Source organism: Ictidomys tridecemlineatus, chromosome 10 (genome assembly GCF_052094955.1).
Source record: "Ictidomys tridecemlineatus isolate mIctTri1 chromosome 10, mIctTri1.hap1, whole genome shotgun sequence".
Classification (NCBI taxonomy): domain Eukaryota; kingdom Metazoa; phylum Chordata; class Mammalia; order Rodentia; family Sciuridae; genus Ictidomys; species Ictidomys tridecemlineatus.
Window position 1 is genome coordinate 122,350,826 of NC_135486.1, and position 23,359 is coordinate 122,374,184.

At 45.1% G+C, this 23,359-nt stretch overlaps 2 protein-coding genes across 5 annotated transcripts in view; one reads left to right on the plus strand and one right to left on the minus strand.

Moving 5' to 3' along the window:
• The window catches only part of LOC101974766 (S-adenosyl-L-methionine-dependent tRNA 4-demethylwyosine synthase TYW1), a 106,766-nt gene extending 91,314 nt beyond the window's left edge, over positions 1–15,452 (minus strand). For all 4 annotated transcript variants that reach the window (XM_040278227.2, XM_013360085.4, XM_005328544.5 and 1 more), the window contains exons 1-6: positions 15,294–15,452; positions 14,667–14,797; positions 12,878–13,015; positions 10,052–10,153; positions 8,263–8,457; positions 6,738–7,022 (exon numbers count right to left, since the gene is read on the minus strand). In XM_040278227.2, the coding sequence (XP_040134161.1) occupies positions 6,738–7,022; positions 8,263–8,457; positions 10,052–10,153; positions 12,878–13,015; positions 14,667–14,797; positions 15,294–15,297 (855 nt within the window). In that variant the 5' untranslated portion in view covers positions 15,298–15,452. The remainder of the gene's footprint in view (positions 1–6,737; positions 7,023–8,262; positions 8,458–10,051; positions 10,154–12,877; positions 13,016–14,666; positions 14,798–15,293) is intronic.
• Positions 15,453–15,587: 135 nt separating this feature from the next.
• Sbds (SBDS ribosome maturation factor) lies at positions 15,588–21,262 on the plus strand. Its single transcript, XM_078023962.1, has 6 exons — positions 15,588–15,704; positions 16,029–16,610; positions 16,776–16,905; positions 18,005–18,205; positions 19,240–19,404; positions 20,036–21,262. The coding sequence occupies exons 2-6, from the start codon at positions 16,483–16,485 to the stop codon at positions 20,162–20,164; spliced, it is 753 nt and encodes a 250-aa protein (XP_077880088.1). The 5' UTR covers positions 15,588–15,704; positions 16,029–16,482; the 3' UTR covers positions 20,165–21,262.
• The last annotated feature ends 2,097 nt before the right edge of the window (positions 21,263–23,359 follow it).

The following is a 23,359-nucleotide window of genomic DNA, read 5'->3' on the forward strand; positions in this document are numbered from 1 at the left end:
CTTCTAAAATTATTTAAACACAGAAATAACAGATTTGCACTGCAGTCTGGGAACACAGAAGATAATCTAAAGGAGACAGGACCGTGGACAGGAATAACCAGGAAGAAAGCACTGCAGTACTCTAAGAAGAGAAGATGCTGGCCTGAGTCAGAGAGGAACAGGAGAACAGAAGACTGGGTATTCAAACTCACCTGGAGTGCAGCACAGACTCAGACCACCAAGGAGACCAGTGTGACTGGACTGGTCAGGAAGGCACAGAACAGCAGGATGAGAGTGAGGCAACTCCCAAGTAAGAGCAGGTGCTGCGGTCAGGCAAGGAATGGCAGCTCTGATTAACACAGCACTAGGAGATCAGGTAAAGCTTCTGAGTTCTACTTTTAAGACGACCCTAAGTGTTGGTAAAGAACAAATGGGAAGAAGATAGGAAGGAGAGAAGACCTCTGACAGTCTAGTCAAGAAATGCAGGTGAGCAGTAGCGATGGAGGGAAATAGATGGATGTGAGCAGGAGTGGGTCAGAAGTCACTATGACCACAGGCCAACTGAGCCAGCACCGAGCCCAACCTCAACACGATCACTTTCACATCATCTACGGCTGCTTTTCTGATCAACGGCAGAGTGACAGTGCACACCACATGGCACACTAAGCTGAGAACACCAGTTGGTCCTCTACAAAGGTTTCCTGACCCTTGTTTTAGACAGAGAACAACCCGACTCTCTCAGAAATTAAATACAGAATGAAGGAAAGGCAGAAGTCGAGCAGGGCTCTTAGGTTTCCTTTTAAAGCAACTGAGAGAGTGTTTAGTCTGCTGAGAGAGCAAACACTAGGACGGAACAGACAGGAAGCATGGAAATGAAAGCTCCGTGCTGGACCTGTGCAGTGTAAGTGTCTTAGACAGGTGAGCACAACTTCTAATGAGGAACAGCACATGTAAGAACAGCATTCAGAACAGCCCTAAGAGATGAGGACACAGATGTGGGATGACAGGTCTACAGACTGCATCTGAGCCCTGACACTGCACAACACCACCTGGGAGAGACTGTCTGCAGACTGTGTCTACAGACTATGTCTGAGCCCTGAGATTGCACGACACCACCTAGGACAGACTGTCTGCAGACTGTGTCTCAGCCCTGACACTGCACGACACCACCTGGGACAGTGTCTACAGATGTGTCTGCAGACTGTGTCTGAGCCCTGACACTGCACATCACCACCTGGGAGAGACTGTCGAGGAGGACACCCAGCACCCAGCCCCAGGTCATTCCCACACTCAGAGAATGGATGGAGGAAGACGGCCTCCAGTAAAACGGGAAGAAAACCTTGAGGACCACACAATGAAAGTTGAGATGAGAGGGATTCCAAGGAGTGCCTCTGCCAAATGCTACAGGACTCCAGTAAAATGACGAAGGATGATTACCAAGAGGGCGAGAAGGCCACATCAATGGGTGAGAGCCAGCCACAGGGCAGATCACACACCTCAAATCAGTGTCCACAGAAAACACTCACTCTGAATAACATGGTATTTTTTAGACACAACTTCAAACGCACCACTGAGCTGACAAAAATATGAGAAATCCGGATATCACACATGAACCACACAGGGAAACCCAAGAGGTAAGGGAGGAGCTGAGACTGAGCTGAACTTTGGAGACGCTGACAGCTGCTCAGGACACAGACAGAGAAGAGTCAGGACTCACTGCAGGGAGGCCAATGAAGACCAGAGCCAAAAGCCAAAATTGAGAGGCCAAACCCTTCACGCCAACTAGAAATATATTACAAAAACAAATCCTTAACAGAGAAAGAATATGATTTCCACAGTTAATACATCAGAATATCCAAAAGTTCTACTTTTCAACAACAAAAAAATTATAAATGTAAAAAAAAAAAAAAAAGGCCCCTTTACAGGAGACTTTAACAGAAACTCTCTGCTATGTTTGAATGTGTTTTCTCAAAAACATCTGTGCTGACAACTTGATTCAGATGCAACCCTGTTGGGAGGCGGGACCTTTGGGGTATTCAGATCAATGCCACTACAAAAAGATTGTGAGAATGGACTCACTCTGTCCCCTTCCACCTTCTACCACTACGGGTCAGCAAAAAGGTCTTCACTAGACCCCACATACCAGCTTGATTCTGGACCTTCCAGTCTCCAGAACTGTTGGAAAACTTCTGTTTCTAATAAATTACCCAGTCTCAAGTACTCTGTTACAGTACCAAAAAACAGACAGACACTGTCCCTGAGGAAGCACAGATTGAATTTTATTAAGACTTAAAGTCAACTTGTCTTAATATGCTCAAAGAGATAAAAGACATAAGAACAATGTTTTAACAAATAGAGAATAGTAACACAAACATAGAAACTATTCAAAGAAAACAAATTCCTGAGCTGAAAAGTACAAAACTTGAACTGAAAAATTCACTGGAATGTTTCAGTAAGAGATATGAACAAACAAAAGAATCCGCAAATGTGAGGACAGATCAGCTGAAACAGAGCCTAAGACACCTGTAGGGTGCCATCAAGAGAACAAACACACACGTCAGGGAGTCCCAGAAGAAAGGGAATAGAAAGAGAAAGAATATAGAGAGAAATAAACATTGAAAACTTACCAAATTTGAAAAAAGACAGGAGTCTAGACATCCAAAAAGCTCAACAATTGCCAAGAAAGGAATCAAAATAACATGCCAGAAAAAAAATTAAATAAACACAAATGAAGGGGCTGGGGATAGAGCTGAGTTGGCAGAATGCTTGCCTAGCATGTACAAGGCCCTGGGTTCAATCCGCAGCACCACAAAAAATTTTTTAAAATTAAAAAAAAAAAAAAACACTACAAAAGAAGGCAATAATGGAAAAGAATGAGAAACAAAAACATGTAACACATAGAAAACGTGAAAAATGAGAGAAGTGTTTCCTTACAAGTAATTACTTAAAATGAAAATGAATTAAACCCTCCAGTTAAAAAGCAAAAATACCCAGAATGGAAGGAGAAAAAAGGAAAACAAAAAAGGCATGAACCAACTCTATGTTTTGTGCAAGAGACCAGCTTCAGTTCCACAGACACAAAAGGTTAAGAGTGAGAAAAACGGAAAAAATACAATCTATGCAAATACTGACCAAAAGAGATGGGAGGTGACTATCAGACAAAGTCAAATACAAGAAATGAAGGCCACTGTATATTAACAAGAGTTGATAATTAATTCCATCAGGAACACCTAACAATCATTCACACAGATGCTTCATCTCATAAGAACCAAAACGGATGAAGCAAAACTTGGCAGAACTGACAAGAGAAACACACAGCTTTACCACAGCTGGAAATGTTAACAACACACTTTCAATAGTAGCCAGAAGAACCAGCAGGTTAATAAGATGCAGGGCTGGGAGGCGCTTGATGCCCTAGAGCACCCAGTCCTGAGTTCCTTCCTTCTCAGCACTGCAGACCAGCAGGGACAGTGACACGGAAAAAGGGCAAAGGCTGTGCAGCACTGTGCGGCAGGGAACCACACACATACAGAACTGCCACCCACGGAGAGCAGCCCACACACTCCCAGTTCACATGGGACTCTCCAGGCAGATCTCGTATCAGACCAAAACACGAGTCTCGATAAATTTTGAATTCTGAAGTATTCTGTGTATTTTCTCTGATCACTAGAGATAGAATTCAAGGGCATTTCAAGAGATAAAATACTTAGGGGAAAAAATTAACCAAGGAGGTGAAAGGCTTATACACTGAAAATTCAAAATACTGTTGAAAGAAGTTAAAGGCTCCCTAAATAAATGGAAAATACCCTGTGTTCATGGACTGAAACACAAATTACTCAGATGAGCCTGCCCAACATAAATTACAAATTCAACTCAATCTCTTTCAAAATACCAACAACCTGTTTTTCAGAACTGGATAAAGTTAATCTCTGAATTCATATGCAATTGCAAGGAGCTCCAAACAGCCTCCAAAAACAATGCTGCCTGCCTAGCAGTTCCCATTTTCCAATCACACTGCAGCTCAGTCATCGATACAGTGTGGCCAAGTTTCCCTTGTGACTGAGAAGAGTGAAAAGAAAACCTAGCAAGATCAGCAGAGTAGAGCAAGTGGACCAGGAGAGGGAGGAGGGACGAGAAGGGAAGGCTTGGTGAAGGAGACTGAGCAGAAGTCATGTGCAGGTGCCAACACTGCAAGACAGACCTTGCAAAGCATGACTGTAAGGCACCAGCAAGGAAATAAACAGCAAGAACCTCAAGAAAGGAAGTCTATCAAATGGAGAATTTGCAAATTGCATTTCTGATAGGTGTGACTTCCCAGGATAAAATCAAAACTCTTACACACTCAACAACAAAAAGACAAATGACCCAATTAAAAAGTGGGTAAAGAGTTGAATGCACATTTCTCAAAGGAAGTCACGGAAGTCACATAAGTGACGATAAGCACATGAAAGCTCAACATCCACAGTCACAAGGGAAACGCAAGCCCAAACCACAGCAGGCGTCCCTGCACACCAACTTGGAGGGCAGGTGAAAAGTGGGAAGGTGGAAAACAAGTGTCGGGAGACGTGAGAACTCACTCTCCCATGCTGCCAGGGGACATGAGGAACGGGCACCTGCTCTGTAGGTCACGCGGCAGCACTGCCAGCCAGGTGCCTCCTGTGGACACACCAAAGGAAATGAAGGCATGTGGACGAAGGCTGGCGGCAGCAAGGTTCACCACAGTCAAAGGCAGGAACAGGCCCACGGCCAGCAGACAGAGGCTGAGGAGGCGCGGCACAGGCCAGGCACACGCTCACTGAGTACTGACCATAGGAACGGAGACAGTCCACACAGGTGATCCTGGGGAAGCCAAGTGGAGGAGCCAGACACAAAGGTCCCACACTGCACAACCACACTTACATGACTCTCCAGGTCGCACGGTCCACAGACAGAAAGCAGACAGGGCAAACTGGGGGAAGCAGGGGGGACTACCTGAGGGCCAAGGGTTTTCTTTAAGATGATAAAAAAGTTCTGGAACCAGATGTAAGTGGCAGTCATCCACAACTGTGAACACTTTTCAACTGTTTACTTTAAAAAGGTTATTTTTATGTTACATGAATTCTACTTCAATAAAAAGGTTTAGAGTAAATTTGTGATGGCGCACACCTGTAATCCCCACAACTGGGGAGGCTGAGGCAGGAGGATTGCAAGTTCAAAGCCAGCCTCAGCAACAGCAAGGTGCTAATAAGCAGCTCAGTGAGACCCTGTCTCTAAATAAAATATAAATAGGGCTGGGGGTGTGGCTCAGTGGTCGAGTACCCCTGAGTTCAATCCCTGTACCAAAAAAATAAATAAATAAACTGAAGTAAGGATAAGCAAATTCAAGCAAAAAGACTAGCTGGAAAAAAAGGCAGATAAATAGGAGGTGGGGCGGAGGCTCAGCGGAAGCGCTTGCCTGGCATGTGAGAGGCACTGGGTTCGATTCTCAGTACCACATGTAAATAAATAAACACAATAAAGGCCCTTAAAAAAAAAAAAGAACCTCTTTAAAAAAAAAAAAAAGCAGATAAATGGATCAGTGACTGAAGAGGGGCAATAAGGGAAATTTTGCTTTTTTATGTTGCTTAAAACATTAATGCTTCCAGAGTATGTTTGCTTATTTACAGGCACAACCTAGGAGAGAGGGAGAGAGGCGGATGCAATATACAAAGGAACCAAGTCCCTGACCCCACAGCACAGACCAGACACTTGACTTCTGAACCAGGAAAGAGGGCAAAGGTGGCACGGGGTAGGAAGACCTCACCGGGTTCCTTCCCCTCTGGTGGTTCCACAAGAGACATGGAAGAAGGGGTGGGAGAAAGGAGCTGTGCAATGACCTCTAGGAGGGTGAGAAGGAGAACTCGCAGGGGAAGGGAGGGAGCCTGGTGGGTGCATGGCTGAGCCTGTGGCCATGATACGCAGGGCATGGGAAAGGCACAATCTGTCTGGCTGGCGGTGCGGCCAACAGTGAGGCAAGTGAGGGTGCTCACCAGAGCATGAAGTCCAAAGAAGGCCCACAAAGAGAGAGAAGCAAGCCATCCCCACTCTCCAACAAAAATGGCTGAGAGCAAATGGGGTCAAGAGACTTTAACGTAGGAGCCCTGGCATGAGGCACAAGTACGGGTCACAGGAACCTGGATTACAGAGCTGACTACAGAAGGGAGAAAGCAAGGCTGTGGAGGTGTGAAGGCTGCCACTGCTGAGCCAGAGAGCTGGGGCCACTCACGCCACAACTTGGCCAAGAAGAGCGAAGGCAAGCGGGGTCAGGGTCTTGAGTTGCTTCTGAACGTCACAAGTGACCAGGTGGCCAAAAGAAACAGCTGTGGAGAGGACAGCACAGACACAGCCTGTAGACATGAGTGTCAAAGGGACACTCAGAAACATTCAGAAAGTGAGGGAAGAAACAGGTGAATACAGCGGGACTTGCAACCTCTGCTTAGGTGACAATAGAATCATTTATGTCGCAAGGAACATGATCTGAGGAATAAGACGGGTGGGACAATCTGACTTCTCTGAGACTCCGTTTGCTAACCTGCAAGATGTGTTAAAACTCTACCTATCTCAAGCAATGTGGCGATGGAAGGGGGAGATACAGGAAAGATCCAGAACTACAGGCTAAATACAGCACGAGTGGGAGACCTTCCTTCCGGCCAGAAGCCCATGAACTGGTTCCGGGGGCAGAGGTGACATTCGCATTTCCAGACGTGGAGGGAAGCAGTGAGCGATGGCTGGCCACATACCTCAGTGTCCCTGGGCTGTTGGGCAGCCAGGGAGTGAGGCTCTGGCTCCTTATCCTCTGTGCCATGCTGCTTGGATTCGCACTTGCCTCTCCTGCAGTTGCCCCCACAGGACGTCTCTCCTTTCTGAAGAGCCTGCAACCGGGAAATGAACCTGGTTTTCCAGGCTCTGAAGTCAGCCTCGATGCTGCCATGTTTGCTTCTAACTGCATCACAGTCCCCGTCTCCTCGAGCCAGCACACGACGAGCACCAAGCATCCAGAGCCACTTATCAACATTCTTGCCAACCTGCAAGAACAGAGAGATGAGCCAGACGGCATGTGGCAGTCTAAAGGCCCTCAGACTGCTCTCCAGAGCCCAGGGCTGCACGGGGCTCTCGCCAGGGGCTGCTGAAGCACAGGGAACTGCAAGCCCTCAAAGGCTACTCTCAACCCAGCCAGACTGCACTTTATGTAATATTCTAATTCTCTGCGAGAAACTTTTTTTTTTTTACAAAGAAACAAACAAACCCTGTCAGTGGACAAAGTGTTAATAACAAAAAATTTAAAACTGCTGCTCTAAATCATGGTCAGAACAACACTCATTAGCAAAGCAAATGAGTTCCCAAAATGTAACAAAGCCTGTGGGGCCAAAGCCCAGTTAGAAATAAAGTACAAAGGGAATCAATTTGGCAAGACTCATGTCTCACAAACTCCCTATGATCTGAAACAGTTAAGCTGAGGCACAGGGGTCAGCTTAGGTTGCCAAGGGGCAAGGCTACATGAATACTTACATACGTAAACTTTCTCATTTCATAATGCCTTTGAAAATACAAGGGAAAATCTACACTGTGACACGATGAAGGAAAACCAGGACTAAAGCAAGCTGAGTGCCCAGCACCACACACTCCACCCACCACAGACCAGCCAAGGGCCCTGAGGGACAGCCACCCAGGAGCTCTGGTGACCCTGCAGAACATGAAAAGCCAGAGGCTCTGTGGCTTGATTTCTTTAAGTACAATGAGCAGGATTCAAACAAAAAGGAACCAAGTTAACTTCATTTCAAAAAAGATCCAAGAAAATAAAACAAAAAAAAAATTAATATTTTACTACAAAAGAGATAGTGAATGTTTATTCTCTATTTTCCTTTAAAAATTAATGAGTTAATAATGAGTTCACCTGTTTTAAGAGTTAGCTTGGGCAACAAACATGATTCAACAACAGAACAGGTTGCTGAGAAAGTCCAAAGACTCAACGATCTTCACCTACAAGGCCTTCAGGGAGCTGGCAGCTCGGCTTGACGGCCCTCAGTCTACCCCAGACACTAGACGGTGTGAGATACACTGTATTCAACAAAAATTTATTGACAGCCTTCTACACATCAAGCTGTGGTCAGGGGACAAGCGCCACCACAAAGAATAACTCAAGAAATTTACTGTAAATACCAAAGTTTATACATTATGTCACGTACACATACACATGTATGAGTTATTGCTGTCCCTGTTTAAAATGAAAAAATAATTTGTACCCGTAATTTAACACAGACCCACCTTGTTGAAGTGGCTTGCATAGGCAGAATTCCCCAGGCCAAACACAGCGTATCTCATACCCTTCAGGTAAGTTCTGCCAAATCGAAAATCACTGGACGCCTCTTGTAACCATTTGCAGAACCACTCTGCACTCTCCGTGGGTCTGCCGTCAGTATACGTTGCAAGCAGGAAGGCACAGACGCTCTTACTAGTGATCTAACCAAGACAGAGAGCTTAGAAGGACACTGAAGGTAAAACTTATCTAAGAATATTCAAGATACAAACAGCCTCAATGAAGAAGACCCTTTGCTAAAAGGCTGGCACTCCTGTCACCTAACCTCTAAGGATAAGGGGCACGTTCATAGACACTACTTATTTTCCAAAGGACCCCTTGCCAGGAACAACACCCCGCCTGGCTCCAACCCGTCTCCTGGCTGCTTCTCCATGCTCTATCCTACTTCTAGTCTATAAGTTCCTATCATCTTTTTTTTGTCATATTGGAAACAAAATCCCAGGCAGTCAGGAAAAAAATACAGAAAGGTCTCCTAAAACTACTTGAAAAAGTCATACAACATAACTCCTCACAACCTGGGTTCCGTCCCCAGCACCTGAAACACAACTTTTTTTTTTTTTTTGTACTGAGCATTGAACCCAGAGGCATTTAACCACTGAGCTATATCCGCAGTCGATTTTTCGTTTCAATTTTGAAACAGAGTCTCACTACGTTGCTTAGGGCTTCACTAATTGCTAAGGCTGGCCTTGAACTTGCAGACCTCCTGCCTCAGCCTCCTGAGTCACTGGGATTACAGGCCTGCACCACTTCACCTGGCAAAAAACAACTTTTAAATGTAAAGTAACTCCACACTTGGTTCCATCACCTACCTTGGAAAGAAGCCTCAGCCCTTCTAGCCCAGAACCTCATCTGCCTGTCTCTTCACAGTTCCAAGTCAGGAGGTTAGACTTTGGTCACATGTTCTTACTTACAATTAAGGATCAAAGTTGGCTAATAAGTTTTCACAAATAATTTATAGCATATCCAAGCTCATCTGCACCCCAGTATTTTCTTGTGGAGACGGATAGACAGAGTAACAACTAGACATTTATCCAGCAAAGGGCTGGCCAACTGTGAGACAAGGTCTCGGCGTTGCTCAGTCCTGCCAGGACTCCTGGGCTCAAGTGATCATCCCACCTGTGCCTAGGGGAGCTGAACCAGTAACTCCATGCCTGGTTTTTGCTGCTGATTTTTAATAAACTCTCATTGGAACTGCACTCACTTGTTACATACTGTCTACGGCTGTTCTGTGCCTTGACCTTATGCGTAGGACACTAAAGATACTTCCTTTGAGACCAGTGCCATGGCACACACCTGTAATCCCAGCTACTCAAGAGGCTGAGGCAGGAGGATTGCAAGTTCAAAGCTAGCCTCAGCAACAGCAAGGCGCTAAGCAACTCAATGAGATCCTGTCTCTAAATAAAATACAAAATAGGGCTGGGCACATGGCTCAGTGGTCGAGTTCAATCCTCAGTACTAAAAAAAAAAAATACAAGGGAAGGAGAAAATTTCAAGCTCTCCCACCCCTACCTCAGCCCAGAAGTATCCACCCCAACAAAGAACAGGCCACACCCCACGGTAGGATCAGCACTCTACACTACACATTCAGGGCTTCTGATTCATGCTGAAAATTAAACTGGCTGAAATTCCTTAACATGAAAAATCAGATTTACTCTGAAGACTGTAATTGTCCCAGATGTCAAGAGGTCAATTAAATTTGAGTTTTTATTCAAGAAAAAAAATAAGATGATTACCAACCTCTTCTACCAGATGATCATCCGGATCATATTCTTTCAGATTAATAACTGCCACTGGCAGATCTAGGGAGGTCACTGCTTTGGCGAGAATTGTCGCAAATCCCTAGTAAGGAAAAAAATAAAATCATCAGTAAGCCAAACAAGCACAGCACAGCCCTTGTATCTCTGCTGGCAGGAGAACTCGACACTCCCTGGGAAGGCTTCGCTAGCGACTAGTGTCTGCCGTGGCAAGCACACAGCACCCTCGAGCTCACTGTGTCCTCGTCACCCTCCCAGAGGCCACCACTGATCCTGTTCTCACTCTGAGGGTGGCACAAGACCAGACATTCCAGCAGCTCTGCCCACTAGAATGAACACATAAAAAGCACAGAAAGAAATGTGGGGTGTGACGAGAAGGGGAGATACAAACAGAAGCAGGCTGACAGGTGACAGCCCTGACGGGACTCCAGTTCCGACAGAACCACGAACCACTACAACACAAGATGGGAGAGAGGGCTGAGGATGTGGCTCAAGCGGTAGCGCGCTCTCCTGGCATGCGTGCGGCCCGGGTTCGATCCCCAGCACCACATACCAACAAAGATGTTGTGTCCGCCGAGAACTAAGAAATAAAAAGTGTTGGAAATTCTCTCTCTCTCTCCCTCCTCTCCTCTCACTCTCTCTTTAAAAAAAAAAAAAAAAAAAAAAAAAGATGGGAGAGATTTGGGCAGGAGGGAGCCAGGCAGTGAAAGTCCAGGTGAGGGAGGAATGCACACGGGTCAAAGAGTAGAGGCAACACCAACCCCTCACCCCTGGCAAAACACTTGCCAGCTCTTCCTCAAGGAAATGAACCAAATCTGGGAAAGATAAACTGCTGGCCAGATTTTGGAACCCAGGAAAACACCCTCCTCTTTTCTCTATGGTGGTCCAACACCTGACTCCTTGCCTTCCAGGACTATTAGCTGAAACTGGTCATCCACTGGCACCACCATGCCAGTTTGGGTTCTGTGCAATATTAGAAAACAGTGATCATAACAAACATGGCCCTTGACCTCAAGCAACTCGGGGTCTATTGGAGACAGAATAAACTAGGAATGAGAAAGGAGTATACCAGAGAGTGACTAGCAGCACTACGGAGAAAAAAATCCCCAGATGAGGGCAGAAAGCGCAGGACTGGAGCCAGTGAGAGCTGGTATCAAACATGAAAGGGTAAGGACAAAGAGCATACTGAAAAACAAATATTTAGTCTTTGTCACCCAGCACAAAGCTCTAAATCCCTTGGAATTCACTGACTTACCCCAGGTTCAATCCCCAGCACTGCAAAAAAAAAAAAAAAGCTCAGCAGGCACAGCTGTAGATGGGCACCTACCCCAGCTCAGCTAGTGAGGGCAGCAGTGTCAAGCCAGGGACATCTGAGGATCGTGTATGAGCTAGTATGAGAGTTCAAAATGTTTTCCCATTATTGATAAAGACATACTACATGAGCAGATGATAATTTAAACAATCATCAAGAATTAAAAACAGGAACAGCAAAAAGAGGTTCAGAGGTAGTGAGGTGGGTGCTTTCTGGAAAGCACTTTTCATTCTGAAATTTCTTTGTGCCTGGATTTGTTACCATCTGCAAGGATTCATTTGTTCTTTTAAAAAATTTAAATACACACATAAAGAGGCTCTGAACAAAATACTTTATGCATAACATGAAAGGACTTTGTTTCAGCTTCTCATGAATTTCTTCCTTTCCTCAGGTTTCCCACCTGCACTGCTGGGGGCTGACCTTGGTGAGAGGTTGCACTAGAGTCAAAGACGACTGAAGTGCTGATCACCTAAGAAGCATGCTTCTGAGTGAATCCTCAAGAGGGAAGTGGATCCTTCTTCAGTAGCAGACAGAAATAAGTCCTTGATTTTTTTTTTAAGAGAGAGAGAGAGAATTTTTTAATATTTATTTTTCAGTTTTCGGTGGACACAACATCTTTATTTTTATTTTATGTGGTGCTGAGGATCAAACCCAGCGCCCCACGCATGCCAGGCGAGCGCACTACTGCTTGAGCCAAATCCCCAGCCCAGTCCTTGATTTTTTAATAAGTCATTCTCATCCTAGCCCTACAGAAAACCTTTTTTGGGGGGTGGGTTACAGTACTGGGGATTGAACCCAGGGGCACATTTTTTTTAGAGACAGGGTCTTGCTCAGTTGCTTAGGGCTTCCCTAAGTTGCTGAGGCTGGCTTTGAACTCATGATCCTCCAGCCTCAACCTCCCAAGCAGCTGGGATTACAGGTATGAGCCACCACACTCAGATAGAATCTTTTTCTAGAAAGCACTAAATAGCTCTGACCATCATAATGAAGAAGAAAGTGTCATCTAGACACAATTAAGAGAATATGAAGCAGCTCTCAGCTCTATGCATGTAGTACACATCTATTTTAGTGTCCATCTTCAACACTTGATATTATTAGACATCAAAGCACAATTAAACAGGTGTGTGAACTGTGAAAGAAGGGGCCTGCATGGGTCACTTCTGCAGTCATCCTGCTTTGACTATCCCCTAGTCCTGGAGCCACAAGCATCAGTCATGAACTCAGAAGTCTCTCCATCCTGCTGAAGCAGAAGCAAACTTCAGAACAAAGACCCTTCGTGACAATGACCACCAGACACCATCCATCAGCTTTAACTGAATACAAGAGATGAGACCCATCCATTCACCCAATCAGAAAGGAAAAATGTATGATGGAAAAAACAGGGGAAGTAACTAAAGATAAAAAGACTAACTCAATCCAATGCCAAAAAATATATTTCAGGAATTTTCTTAAAACGTCAAGAAATCAAAGGAAAAAAACATCATATAAAGTTCTCACCTTTGCTGTACCAGTCTGGGAACCATAGAAAATCTTCACTCCAGATACAAAGATGTGCTTCTTTGGAAGGGAGGCATAATCATTTGTCATCAGATCCTGAGCTGCTTCTGGAATAGATCTCTCCTGTGAACTTTTGCCCTTGAAAATAAACAAATGCACAAAATCCATTAGGCTTCAATCTCTTCCCAACTTCAGTATGGATCAAGATTAACACAGCTATTAACCCTCTTCATTATTTTCTTGATCTTTCTGGTTGTACTCCTCAAGTATTAACCTCTTGGTATACCTTTAAAGACAAATCTTTTTTTTTTTGGTACTGGGGATTGAACTCAAGGGCACTCAACCACTGAGCCACATCCCCAGCCCTATTTTATATTTTACTTAGAGACAAGGTCTCACTGAGTTGCTTAGCACCTCACTTTTACTGAGGCTAGCTTTGAACTCACGATTCTCCTGCCTCAGCCTCTCAAGCTGCTGGGATTACAGGCATGCAAAACTGTGTCTGGCAAGACCTTTATTTTTTAAGACTATAATAATTCCCATTCCCTCAAGGGTATAGCAGGTGTGAAAGGGTACAACTGTGAAAGAAGGGGCCTGCACGGGTCACTACTACAGTCATCCTGATATCTTGAGGGGACCTGGTTGCGGGAGCCCTTGTCAATACTACAATCCAAGGATGCTCAAGACTCTTACGCAAAATGGGTTAGTACTTGCATATAACAAAGCACATCCTCCCATATGCTCTAAGCCATCTTTAGATTACTTATAATACCCAATACAACATAAATATTGTATAAGTAGCAGTTACACTGTTTTGTTTAGGAAACAAGACAAGGAACAATGTCTGTATAAGTTCAGGAGACAAGTTGGGAGTTCCCCAAGTATTTTCAATCTGTAACTGGGTTAATCCTATTGAACCCAGAAGGCCAACCATGCATACTTTCCTCTGCAATGTGTTTTACTGGAATAACATTGGAAACTTTGTTTTGATCCTTCATTAGTGGAATGCAAAAAGAGGACTACTGATGCTTAAAAGTACAAAACATTTTTGATTTTCTTATAAAAGATTTTTTATAAGAAATTTTTCATTACTAACATCTTCCTGTAGCTGGGTTTGATGGCACAGTCCTATAATTCCAGGGACTGGGGACAGAAGGTAGTTTGGGCAAGAGGATCACAAGTTAGAGGCCAGCTTCAGCCATTTAGTGAGACCTGCCTCAAAATTAAAGTACAAAGGACTGGGGATGCAGCTCAGTGGTAAAGTGCCTCTTGGTTCAATCCCCAGTACCCCAAAAAATACGCAAATAAATAAAGATCTGCTGTATCTAACTCAGATAATAGAATAATAACTTATTCTCTAAAAACTTAAAGAAAAAGATTGTGAAGCTATTAGAAAATAATAATGAGACCGGAAGCTCTTTGGCTGGCATGCGCTACTAGGCCCAGGATGCAGTCTCCAGCAAACACACACACAACACACTAGAGATCAAACATGAAAATGATTCAAAATTACTTTTAGATTTTCTGCATTTCTTCTGAAAGGCTTGGAAAATCTGCACTCTAAATTCTCTGTAAAATCTGATACCTAAATACTGTATTAAAAGGAAGGGAAAAGAAAACCTACTCGACTCACCTGCTTCTTTTTCTTTTTTTTAGATATTTATTTATTTTAGTTGTAGTCTGACACAATACCTTGACTTTATTTATTTTTATGTATTGCTGAGGATCGAACCCAGGGCCCTGTACTAGGCAGGCGCTCCACCGCTGAGCCCCAGCTCCAGCCCCTTACCTGCTTCTTGATGAGAATCTGGACACAGATCCAAAGGCTGATGCCGAAAGCAAAGCCCAAATAAAGGTAAAACCTGTGCATCCACAAGGACAGCAGAGGCGAGGAGAGGTCCCAGGCGGCCAGAGGGGGATCTAAATTCAGAACGACACGTTAGCCAGGCTACTTAAAGCTGCAAGAGAAACACCGCGAAAGCCAGCCCCCAGGTTCACGTAGGGGACCTGCTGGAACAGCCCCGCAGACAGCGCCCACCGCGACAGGCAAGACCAACAAGAGCCAGGTCCGGCGCCAGGAGGCGACCCAGCGGCGAGGCCCGCGAACCGTGCGCAGCCGCCTCGGGCCACAGGCGCGCGCCGCCGCCGCGGGCCCGCGTCAGGCCTCGCTGCGAGCGGAGGGGACGCGAGGAGCGCCCCGAGCTTCGGCCAGGCACCACCCCCAAGGACCCCTCCTCCGGGTCCTGAGCGTGGGGCGGCGAGGCCGTGCCTTTCCGCCTCGGAAGCGGATGCCGAGACCTCGCCCCCAGTCTCCAAGGGCAGAAGCGGGTCAAGCGTCGCGACCATCGGGATAGCCTTCGGGGGCAAGGCCCGGAGATCCGCCCGCCTCCTCACGCCTCGCCGCGCCGGGCCTCACCCATGCTCCTCGGAGCCCAGGCCCTCAGGCCCGGAGATAGTTGTTCCTCAGCGGCCGCGCAGGCCAGAACTCGCAGCCCGGTGACAGGCCATGCCGCTCGCTGCCGCGCGGGACCGCTCCAGAGCGAAAGAGGCGGGCCGAGAGGGGACGCCGGACGCGCCGGACCCTGCCTGGATTGGCTCAGAAGGGAAAGGGGCGGGCCCATCGGAAGCACCACCCAGCGCTCTGAGCCGGCGCTTTCCTCGTCTTGCTCGTATTGGCTCAGAGGGGAAGTGGGCGGGCTCGAGGGGGGAGCACCGCCCAGCGCGCTAGGCAAAAGGGCCCGAGCAGCGCTGCCGGTGGTGCTTGGATTGGCTGAGGGGGAAGAGGAAAGCCCAGAAAGAAGCACCAATCAAAACACTAGGCAGCTAAGTTCGTCTGGGAACGCGGGGCGGGGGGAGAACTAGGGGAGGAGTATTAAAAGACTGGCGTATGTTGTTGTTTGTGTCTCAGTTCCGTGACTGTTACAAGGTGCTGAGCAATCATGGTTAATGTCGTTGGACGTACTGTTAAAGTACCTGCTTCATTATTTAAGGCTAAAATCATGGGATGATTTGTCTTAAAATACTTGACCAAAAAATGAGGAATAGGAAATAAAAGAAGGAAAAGTGTTGCCAAAAATGAAATAGGGACGATAGGAGTTCATTGTTTTGTTGTTTTTTTTAGTCTCTATTGTTTGGTAATTTTTCCCTTTAGGCTAGGAGTGTAGAACGCTTGCCTAGCGTGCGCAAGGACCTGGGTTCGATGTCCAGCAAGGAAAAGAAAACAACCTGAATAAGTTAAAGTGGGCGTGACCCCGGAACTCTGCGGTACTCTGCAACAATGGTGCTGCATTTCCATCCGGTCTCTAAACTTCAGCCACAGACCTAACAGTTCTTCTCACTCGCTGACGTAAACCGCGTCGTAAAAAGCCGCAAAGCGCAGGTGTGGTGGTAGCTCGCGTCCCCGCCCGATGCGCCGGGCCGGACGCCTGCGCAGTGCGTCTCCGAGGTGCGCAGTGGGTCTGCGAAGTGCGCAGTGGCGGTCGCGGACGGGCCTAGCCCCGTGGCTGTCGTTAGGGTTGCGCGCGCCTGGGGTCGTTGGAGTTGGGCACCAGTGGCCGCGAGGCGCAGAGCCCTGATTCCCCGGCCGCGATCTGTGAGCGGACACCATGTCTATCTTCACCCCCACCAACCAGATCCGCCTGACCAACGTGGCGGTGGTTCGCATGAAGCGCGCAGGCAAGCGCTTCGAAATCGCCTGCTACAAGAACAAGGTGGTGGGCTGGCGCAGCGGCGTGTGAGTGAGCCCGGCACCCCGGCGGGTCGCGGGGTGGGTCGGCCCCGCCGCGTCCGAGGGCAGGCCGGGGCGGGCGGCGCGGGCCGGGGCTGCGTCCTCCAGGGCGTGCCCAGGCGGCCCTGCAGGCGAGTCCAGGCTGTGAGCGGCCTCTCCCGCCCTCCCTAGGGAGAAAGACCTGGACGAGGTCCTGCAGACTCACTCCGTGTTCGTGAACGTCTCCAAAGGCCAGGTCGCTAAGAAGGAAGACCTCATCAGTGCTTTCGGCACCGACGATCAAACAGAAATCTGCAAGCAGGTGGGTCCCCAGGGCCTGACTCCCGCGGCAGTCCCTGGGCCAGGTACTTGGAGGGGTGCCCAGCGTTAGTATTGCTGTCTTTAAAGGGAAAGGTTGTGCACAAGAACGTGGGTCTCAGGCCGTTGCTGTGTTCAGTGCTGGGCATTGAACCCAGGGGCGCTCTCCTACCCAGCTGCATCCACAGCACTTTTTGTTTTTTGAGATAGGGTGTTGCTGAGGTTGGCCTGAAAATGTGGTCCTCCTCCCTCTGCCTCCCAAGCCCCCGGGTTACAGGTGTGCACCATCACATTCACTGCCTTTTTGTTGAGACAGGATCTCACTTGCTCAGGTTGGCCTTAAGATCCTTCTGCCTCAGTTTCCCACGTTCCTGGGATTACAGGAATCCGCTGCACCTGGAACTCGTTTTTAGTAATACAGAATGGGAATGCTTTTTGCCAGAAGTTCCAAAAATTAGGTATTGTGATAATTCCCTCATTTTTCCCAGTTATTTTTTTTTCAAGTGTGGCATGCCTGAAATATCTAATTTTTTCTACGAAATTGCCCTTTTCTATTTCTCTACCCTGTCCTAAATAAGTGAGCACACCTTGAAATCCAGTGTATGGTTAGGCAAAGCTCAAATCAATTCCTGAATGTCAGCTGGAGAAGATGAAATTCAATGTTATTAATTCTTTTTTTTAAGAGGGTTTTTTAAAATGTGTTTTGTTTTTTTTTTTTTGGTTTCAGGTGGACACAATATCTTTATTTTTATGTGGTGCTGAGAACTGAACCCAGTGCCTCATGCATGCTAGGCAAGTGCCACTACCATTTGAGCCACATCTCCAGCCCCAATGTTATTAATTCTTGTGGTCAGTTAACAAGGAGTGTGCAGTAAAGAAAGATATCCCTTTTCTCCTCTCTTCCCAGTACTCAGGACCTGGTACATGCCACTGAGCAGTCCCTGCTCACGACCCCCACCCCTTTTTTTTTTGAGTTAGAGTCCCACTAAGTGCCCTGACAGACCTCAAGCTTGGACTCTTGTGGCCTCAGCTTCCTAGTAGCTGAGATTACATGTGTGCACTACCATGCCTAGCTTGCTTTCTTAAACTTGTTTTATTTTTAGATTTTGACTAAAGGAGAGGTTCAGGTATCTGATAAAGAAAGGCACACACAGCTGGAACAGATGTTTAGGGACATTGCAACCATCGTGGCAGACAAGTGTGTCAACCCGGAAACAAAGAGACCATACACTGTTATCCTTATTGAGAGAGCCATGAAGGACATCCACTATTCAGTCAAGCCCAATAAGAGTACAAAACAGCAGGTAAGGAGGGGCTTGGTTTGGTTTTGCAGTGCTGGGGTGGAACCCAGGACCTGTGTGTTGTAAGCAAAAGCTCTACTACTGAGCCACATCCTAATTCTCAAGTGAGTGGTTTTTAAAGTCAAGACTTCTATCCATGGATGTTATTTTCCCTAAAGAGATCATTAAAACACTGGGGCTGCGTGGAAGTTGCTCTATAGGAGGTTAAATGGGGTGGAGGGGAACAGGGATTGGGGTTACACAACAGGTAATTTGTTTAAACACAAATACACAGGACTCTTCTCTTCCTGTCCAAATCACACCTTTAAAGACAAAACTTGGATTTTTAAAGGGTTGTTTTTAACTCTTCTTTTTTAGATTTTATGTTTATATGTAATTTGTACACCATAAAAGTCATCCTTTTTAGATTATGCAATTCAGTTTTACAGAACTTTAGTACCTTTCTTGATGCTCTGTTTGAGAACATTTTCATCACACCCGTAAGAAAAATTTTGTGTTAGACAGCAGTCATTCCCTATCTCCCATGCTCCACAAGCCACTGGCCACCACTGTCAACTTTGTCTCCCTGGACTTAGCTGTTCTGAACATTTCAAATAAATGGAATCATGCACTGTGTGGCCTTCCCAAGGTTCTTCTATGTTGTAGTACAGATCAGAACTTCATGGGAATTGTATAGGAATATCACATTTTGTCTATCAGGTGGCAGACATTGGGTTCACTCTACCACTGAGCCATTTCTTTATGGATTCTTTTATTGACAAAAGAGTTCTTTAGTGATCCTGGATACTAGTCCTTTTAACACATGTAGGTTTGGAAATATTTTCTCCCACTTTGTGGGTTTTTTCAATTTCTAGGTATTGTTTTTTGAAACAGAATTTTTTTAATTTGATAATGTGCAGTTTTTTTCTTCTGTAGTCATATTCTTCCTGTCATAGCCAAGAAACCTTTGCCTATGCAGTCAATGAAAGCTTCCTTGTTTTTGAATACTGGTGGGTGGTGCCACAGCAAAAGTAAAGAAATGACTTTTGTCCTGACAGGCTTTAGAAGTGATAAAGCAGCTGAAGGAAAAGATGAAGATTGAACGTGCTCACATGAGGCTCCGGTTCATTCTTCCAGTGAATGAAGGGAAGAAGCTCAAGGACAAGCTCAAGCCGTTGATCAAGGTTATAGAAAGCGAAGACTATGGCCAGCAGCTAGAAATTGTGAGATTTGGATATTCTTGTTTCCTTGCTTTATGATACCAACATAGTGTATTTTCTAGCATAAATGTGTAGTAAATACACATTTCCAGAAATATCATAATCTTAGAATTAACATATCAAGGTTTAAGTAGAAATTTATATGGATAAGCAGTTATTTATTTATTTATTCATTTATTTATTTATGGTACTGAGGATCAAATCCAGTGCCTCACATGTGCCAGGCAAATGTATGTTCTACCACTGAGCAACAACCACAGCCCATAATTTTTGTTTTTAAATTGTTCGAGATAATATCCATCATGTTCAACTTTAATGAGAAAACATGTTTTACAGTGAATCTTCTCTTATGGGCCAAAGAGAAATTAGACTCAAAGTTGGTCCGCCTTGTGCACCACAGAACATTTTAGGGTTGTGGGGTTGCCTTGCACATCAGCAGGCAAGTGCTCGCTCTGCTGCTGACCGTATCCCCCCCTCACCACAGGACAGGTGGAGACTTAGAGGCCCACTGCTGCCTACCTGCTGCTTGTCTGTGGCACACAGAACTATAATGCCTCGTCCTAAAGGAGATGAGTGAGTGACTCTGTTGGGTTGCTTGTCTTCATGTGCTAAACAGCTGTGTTGACCGTTTCAGGTGTGTCTGATTGACCCAGGCTGCTTCCGGGAAATTGATGAGCTAATACAAAAGGAAACAAAGGGCAAAGGTTCTTTGGAAGTTCTCAATTTGAAAGACGTGGAAGAAGGAGATGAGAAGTTTGAATGACATTCATCAGTCTCTTCAGCTATAAAACACTAAAAGGAGATGTTTCTGTTTCTGGTAGCACTGTTCAATTTCTGTGACTTGCCAAAAAAAGTGATCAATTTGACATTTCTGTCTTGTGTTCATGTGTGCATAAAAAGACTTCCTACATGAGGATAATGTGGGAATGACTTTGTTTTAATTTTAAACAGGTGTTCTAAACACAATGAAAACTCAAAAGTACCAAGTCCAGAGGGTCATTGTGCTGCTGTCTCAGGCCTTTATGGCACTCCAAAATGAAAGCTTCCTGAGACAACTCTTGTGGCTAAAAAGTTAAGTTTTGTATATTATATAAGTAAGATTATTGGGAAATATGTCTGTATGTTAAAAAGGAGTATTTACTGGAAAAGAAAACGTGTAATACAGCCTGTAAGGGTAACTATCGTGTCAGTCAAGCTTGGATGATAACGTCCTGATTATCTGAAATGGGCGTGTGGTGGCTGTAGGACTGAATGATGGTCATTGAATATGCTGCCAAAACTCAGATTGTCCTTGGTAAAATATAAAGTCATTCGTTTCTAATTCTTAAAGTTATATAACATATATTAAATACAGCTAAAATTATATGTGATCAATAAACTACTACTATTTTTGTTAAACTGGCTTGTGTTTGTAGACAGCTTGCTAACTCCTTTTCTCCATCTACAGTAGGGTTGGAAGTTGTCAGGAGAATTAAATAAGCTGGTGTTAATGAACATGCCTATCTGACAAACACCAAATAAATCTTAATTTGGGGGATGTAATTGTTTTATTTTGTTGATAGCAGTTTTTATTTACACCGTTAAATCTTCTTATCAAAAAAGATGCATGAGGAGGGTGGGCTTGGTAATAGGGATTGAACTCGGGGGTGTTTAACCACTGAAGAACATCCACAGAACTTTTTATTTTTGAGATGGGGTCTTATTAAGTTGCTTAGGTCTCAATTACTGAGGCTGGCCTGGAACTTGGGATCTTTGTGCCTCAGCCTCCTGAGTGGCTGAGATTACAAATGTGTACCACCATGTCCAAGTCTTCTGTTACTGGCAATGATTTATGTATTAAAACTTTAAGCTTTTGAAAGTCTGATGATTGTGTAATTATTATTACCTTTTAAAATTTTTGTTTCCCCAAGTGTCCCATTTAGCCAAAACAGTGTTGAACACCTCTAATCCAGTATCTGGGAGGCTGAAGCAGGAGGATCACAAGTATGAGACCAGTCACAACAACTTTGCTAGAGATGTAGCTCAATGGTAAAAATGGCGGAGTTCAATCCCCAGTACCAAAAAGAAAATACTGTTTATTTTAAAATGAAGTCAATTTTTTTCTAGTAGTACTAAAGGAAATACGGCATAGGAATGAACAATTTTGTGCAAAACACTGAAATTGGACTGCTGCTTGACACTGCTCCAGGAAGTGCCCTTCACTGCCTCAGTTTTGCCTATTTGTTGGGGTCTGTTCTGCTTGGTACTGGGGACCAAACTCAGGGCTTCGTGCATGCTAAGTATATGTCTGCCACTGACCTCCGCCCCAGTGTAATGTAAGCTCCAAGTTCCAGCGGGGTGTGCTGGCATGTACCCGTAGTCCCAGCTGCTCTGGAGGATGAGGTGGGAGGACCACTTGAGTCCATAAGCTTAAGGCCTGACTGGGCAATATGTCAAGACCCTGTCTCAAAAAAAGCTGAAGTCCCAGGAGACAATTTTACAATGAAGTTCACACTTCTTCCAGCTAATTATACTGTTATTAACATGATGTTGCAGGGGCTGGGGATGTGGCTCAAGCAGTAGCACGCTCGCCTGGCATGCGTGCGGCCCGGGTTCAATCCTCAGCACCACATACAAACAAAGATGTTGTGTCCGCTGAGAACTAAAGAATAAATATTAAAATTCTCTCAAAAAAAAAAATGATGTTGCAAGTTAATAGTTAACTTAAAATGTTCAGTAGCCACTTACTAGCATAGAAAAAATAACATTGCCTTAAGTTTTTTGATTATTCCTCTCTTAGAAAACAAACTTCAAGAAATGTTCAAGTGTGGGCTGGGGTTGTGGCTCAGCGGTAGAGCGCTTGCTAGCACATGCAAGGCCCTGGGTTTGATCCTCAACACCACATAAAAATAAAGGTATTGTGTCCAACTACAAATAAAAAATAAAAAGAAATGTCTAATGTGTATCACATCTGAGTCACGTTTCTGAACCTTTAAAATTCTTCTCACTTTATACTGATCTCATTATTCAAAGTAGTTAACCATTTTGGCTCATAATCATCTTCCCAGTACCATCATAAAATGCACTGTCCTAAGGATTGACTGGTGTATACCTTTGGTCTGAAGAATGCTTCAAAGTTAAGCATCTTCTGTAGAACAGCTCTCTGTGCTTCCCCTTATGCCTCATGCACAATTATTTACTGTAGCATCTGGAACCCCTACCACATGAAAATCCCCTTGATTCCATCTCATATCAAAGACACTGCTTAAGTATCTTCTGTTTTGAACTGTGAGCCCCTTTAAGGGCAAAGGACAGATGTATGTGTGCACTGCACCATGCTTGGGACATAGTCGATGTGGAACAGATGAATGTGTAGCTCAGGGAGGGGCCATGATACCAGGAGATAGATGCATGGTGAAAAATTTGCTGATAACTATTTCCAACTCCCCAGTAGGGCTGGGATAGAGCTTTTGTGAGCTAAGCTAGAGCTTCCCATCTTCATGCCGTAAACCTCAAACATGATTTCAACCTGCTGCCCTCAAGCCTGTGTCATGAGATCCCTTGTAATTCTGGTAGTAATATTCTTCCTTACACTTTCTTGTATGCCTCCCTCACACTACTAGATTTCCAGGTCCTGTGCTGGCTCCTGCTGAGTGAACAGTGGCACTGGGTATGGACAAGTTGCCACTTGCAGCACTTCATGGTAAGCTGATGACAATCACTGATTCTCATCCTAATTTCCATTTCCAAATGTGTTTATCCATGATGGCACCTTTCAAATTAAGAGAATCTAAATATCACTTTACAGCATCAAAATTCTGAGATAAAATTAAAATTCTGAGCCAAATCTTGATAAAACTGGATATCCAGCTCCTACCTGGGAATGACTTCACAATACTAAGCACACATAGCTGATTTGCCCAGGCACCCTCCCAAAAACCTCAGGAAAAATCAGTTTCACTGAATTCCTAACTGAATC

Bases quoted from the DNA above. Each gene is read 5' to 3' on its own strand.
- Sbds (XM_078023962.1), top strand. From the start codon at position 16,483: ATGTCTATCTTCACCCCCACCAACCAGATCCGCCTGACCAACGTGGCG. The intron at 18,206-19,239 runs GTAAGGAGGGGC...TTGTCCTGACAG, and splicing joins ATAAGAGTACAAAACAGCAG to GCTTTAGAAGTGATAAAGCA. The intron at 19,405-20,035 runs GTGAGATTTGGA...TGACCGTTTCAG, and splicing joins ATGGCCAGCAGCTAGAAATT to GTGTGTCTGATTGACCCAGG.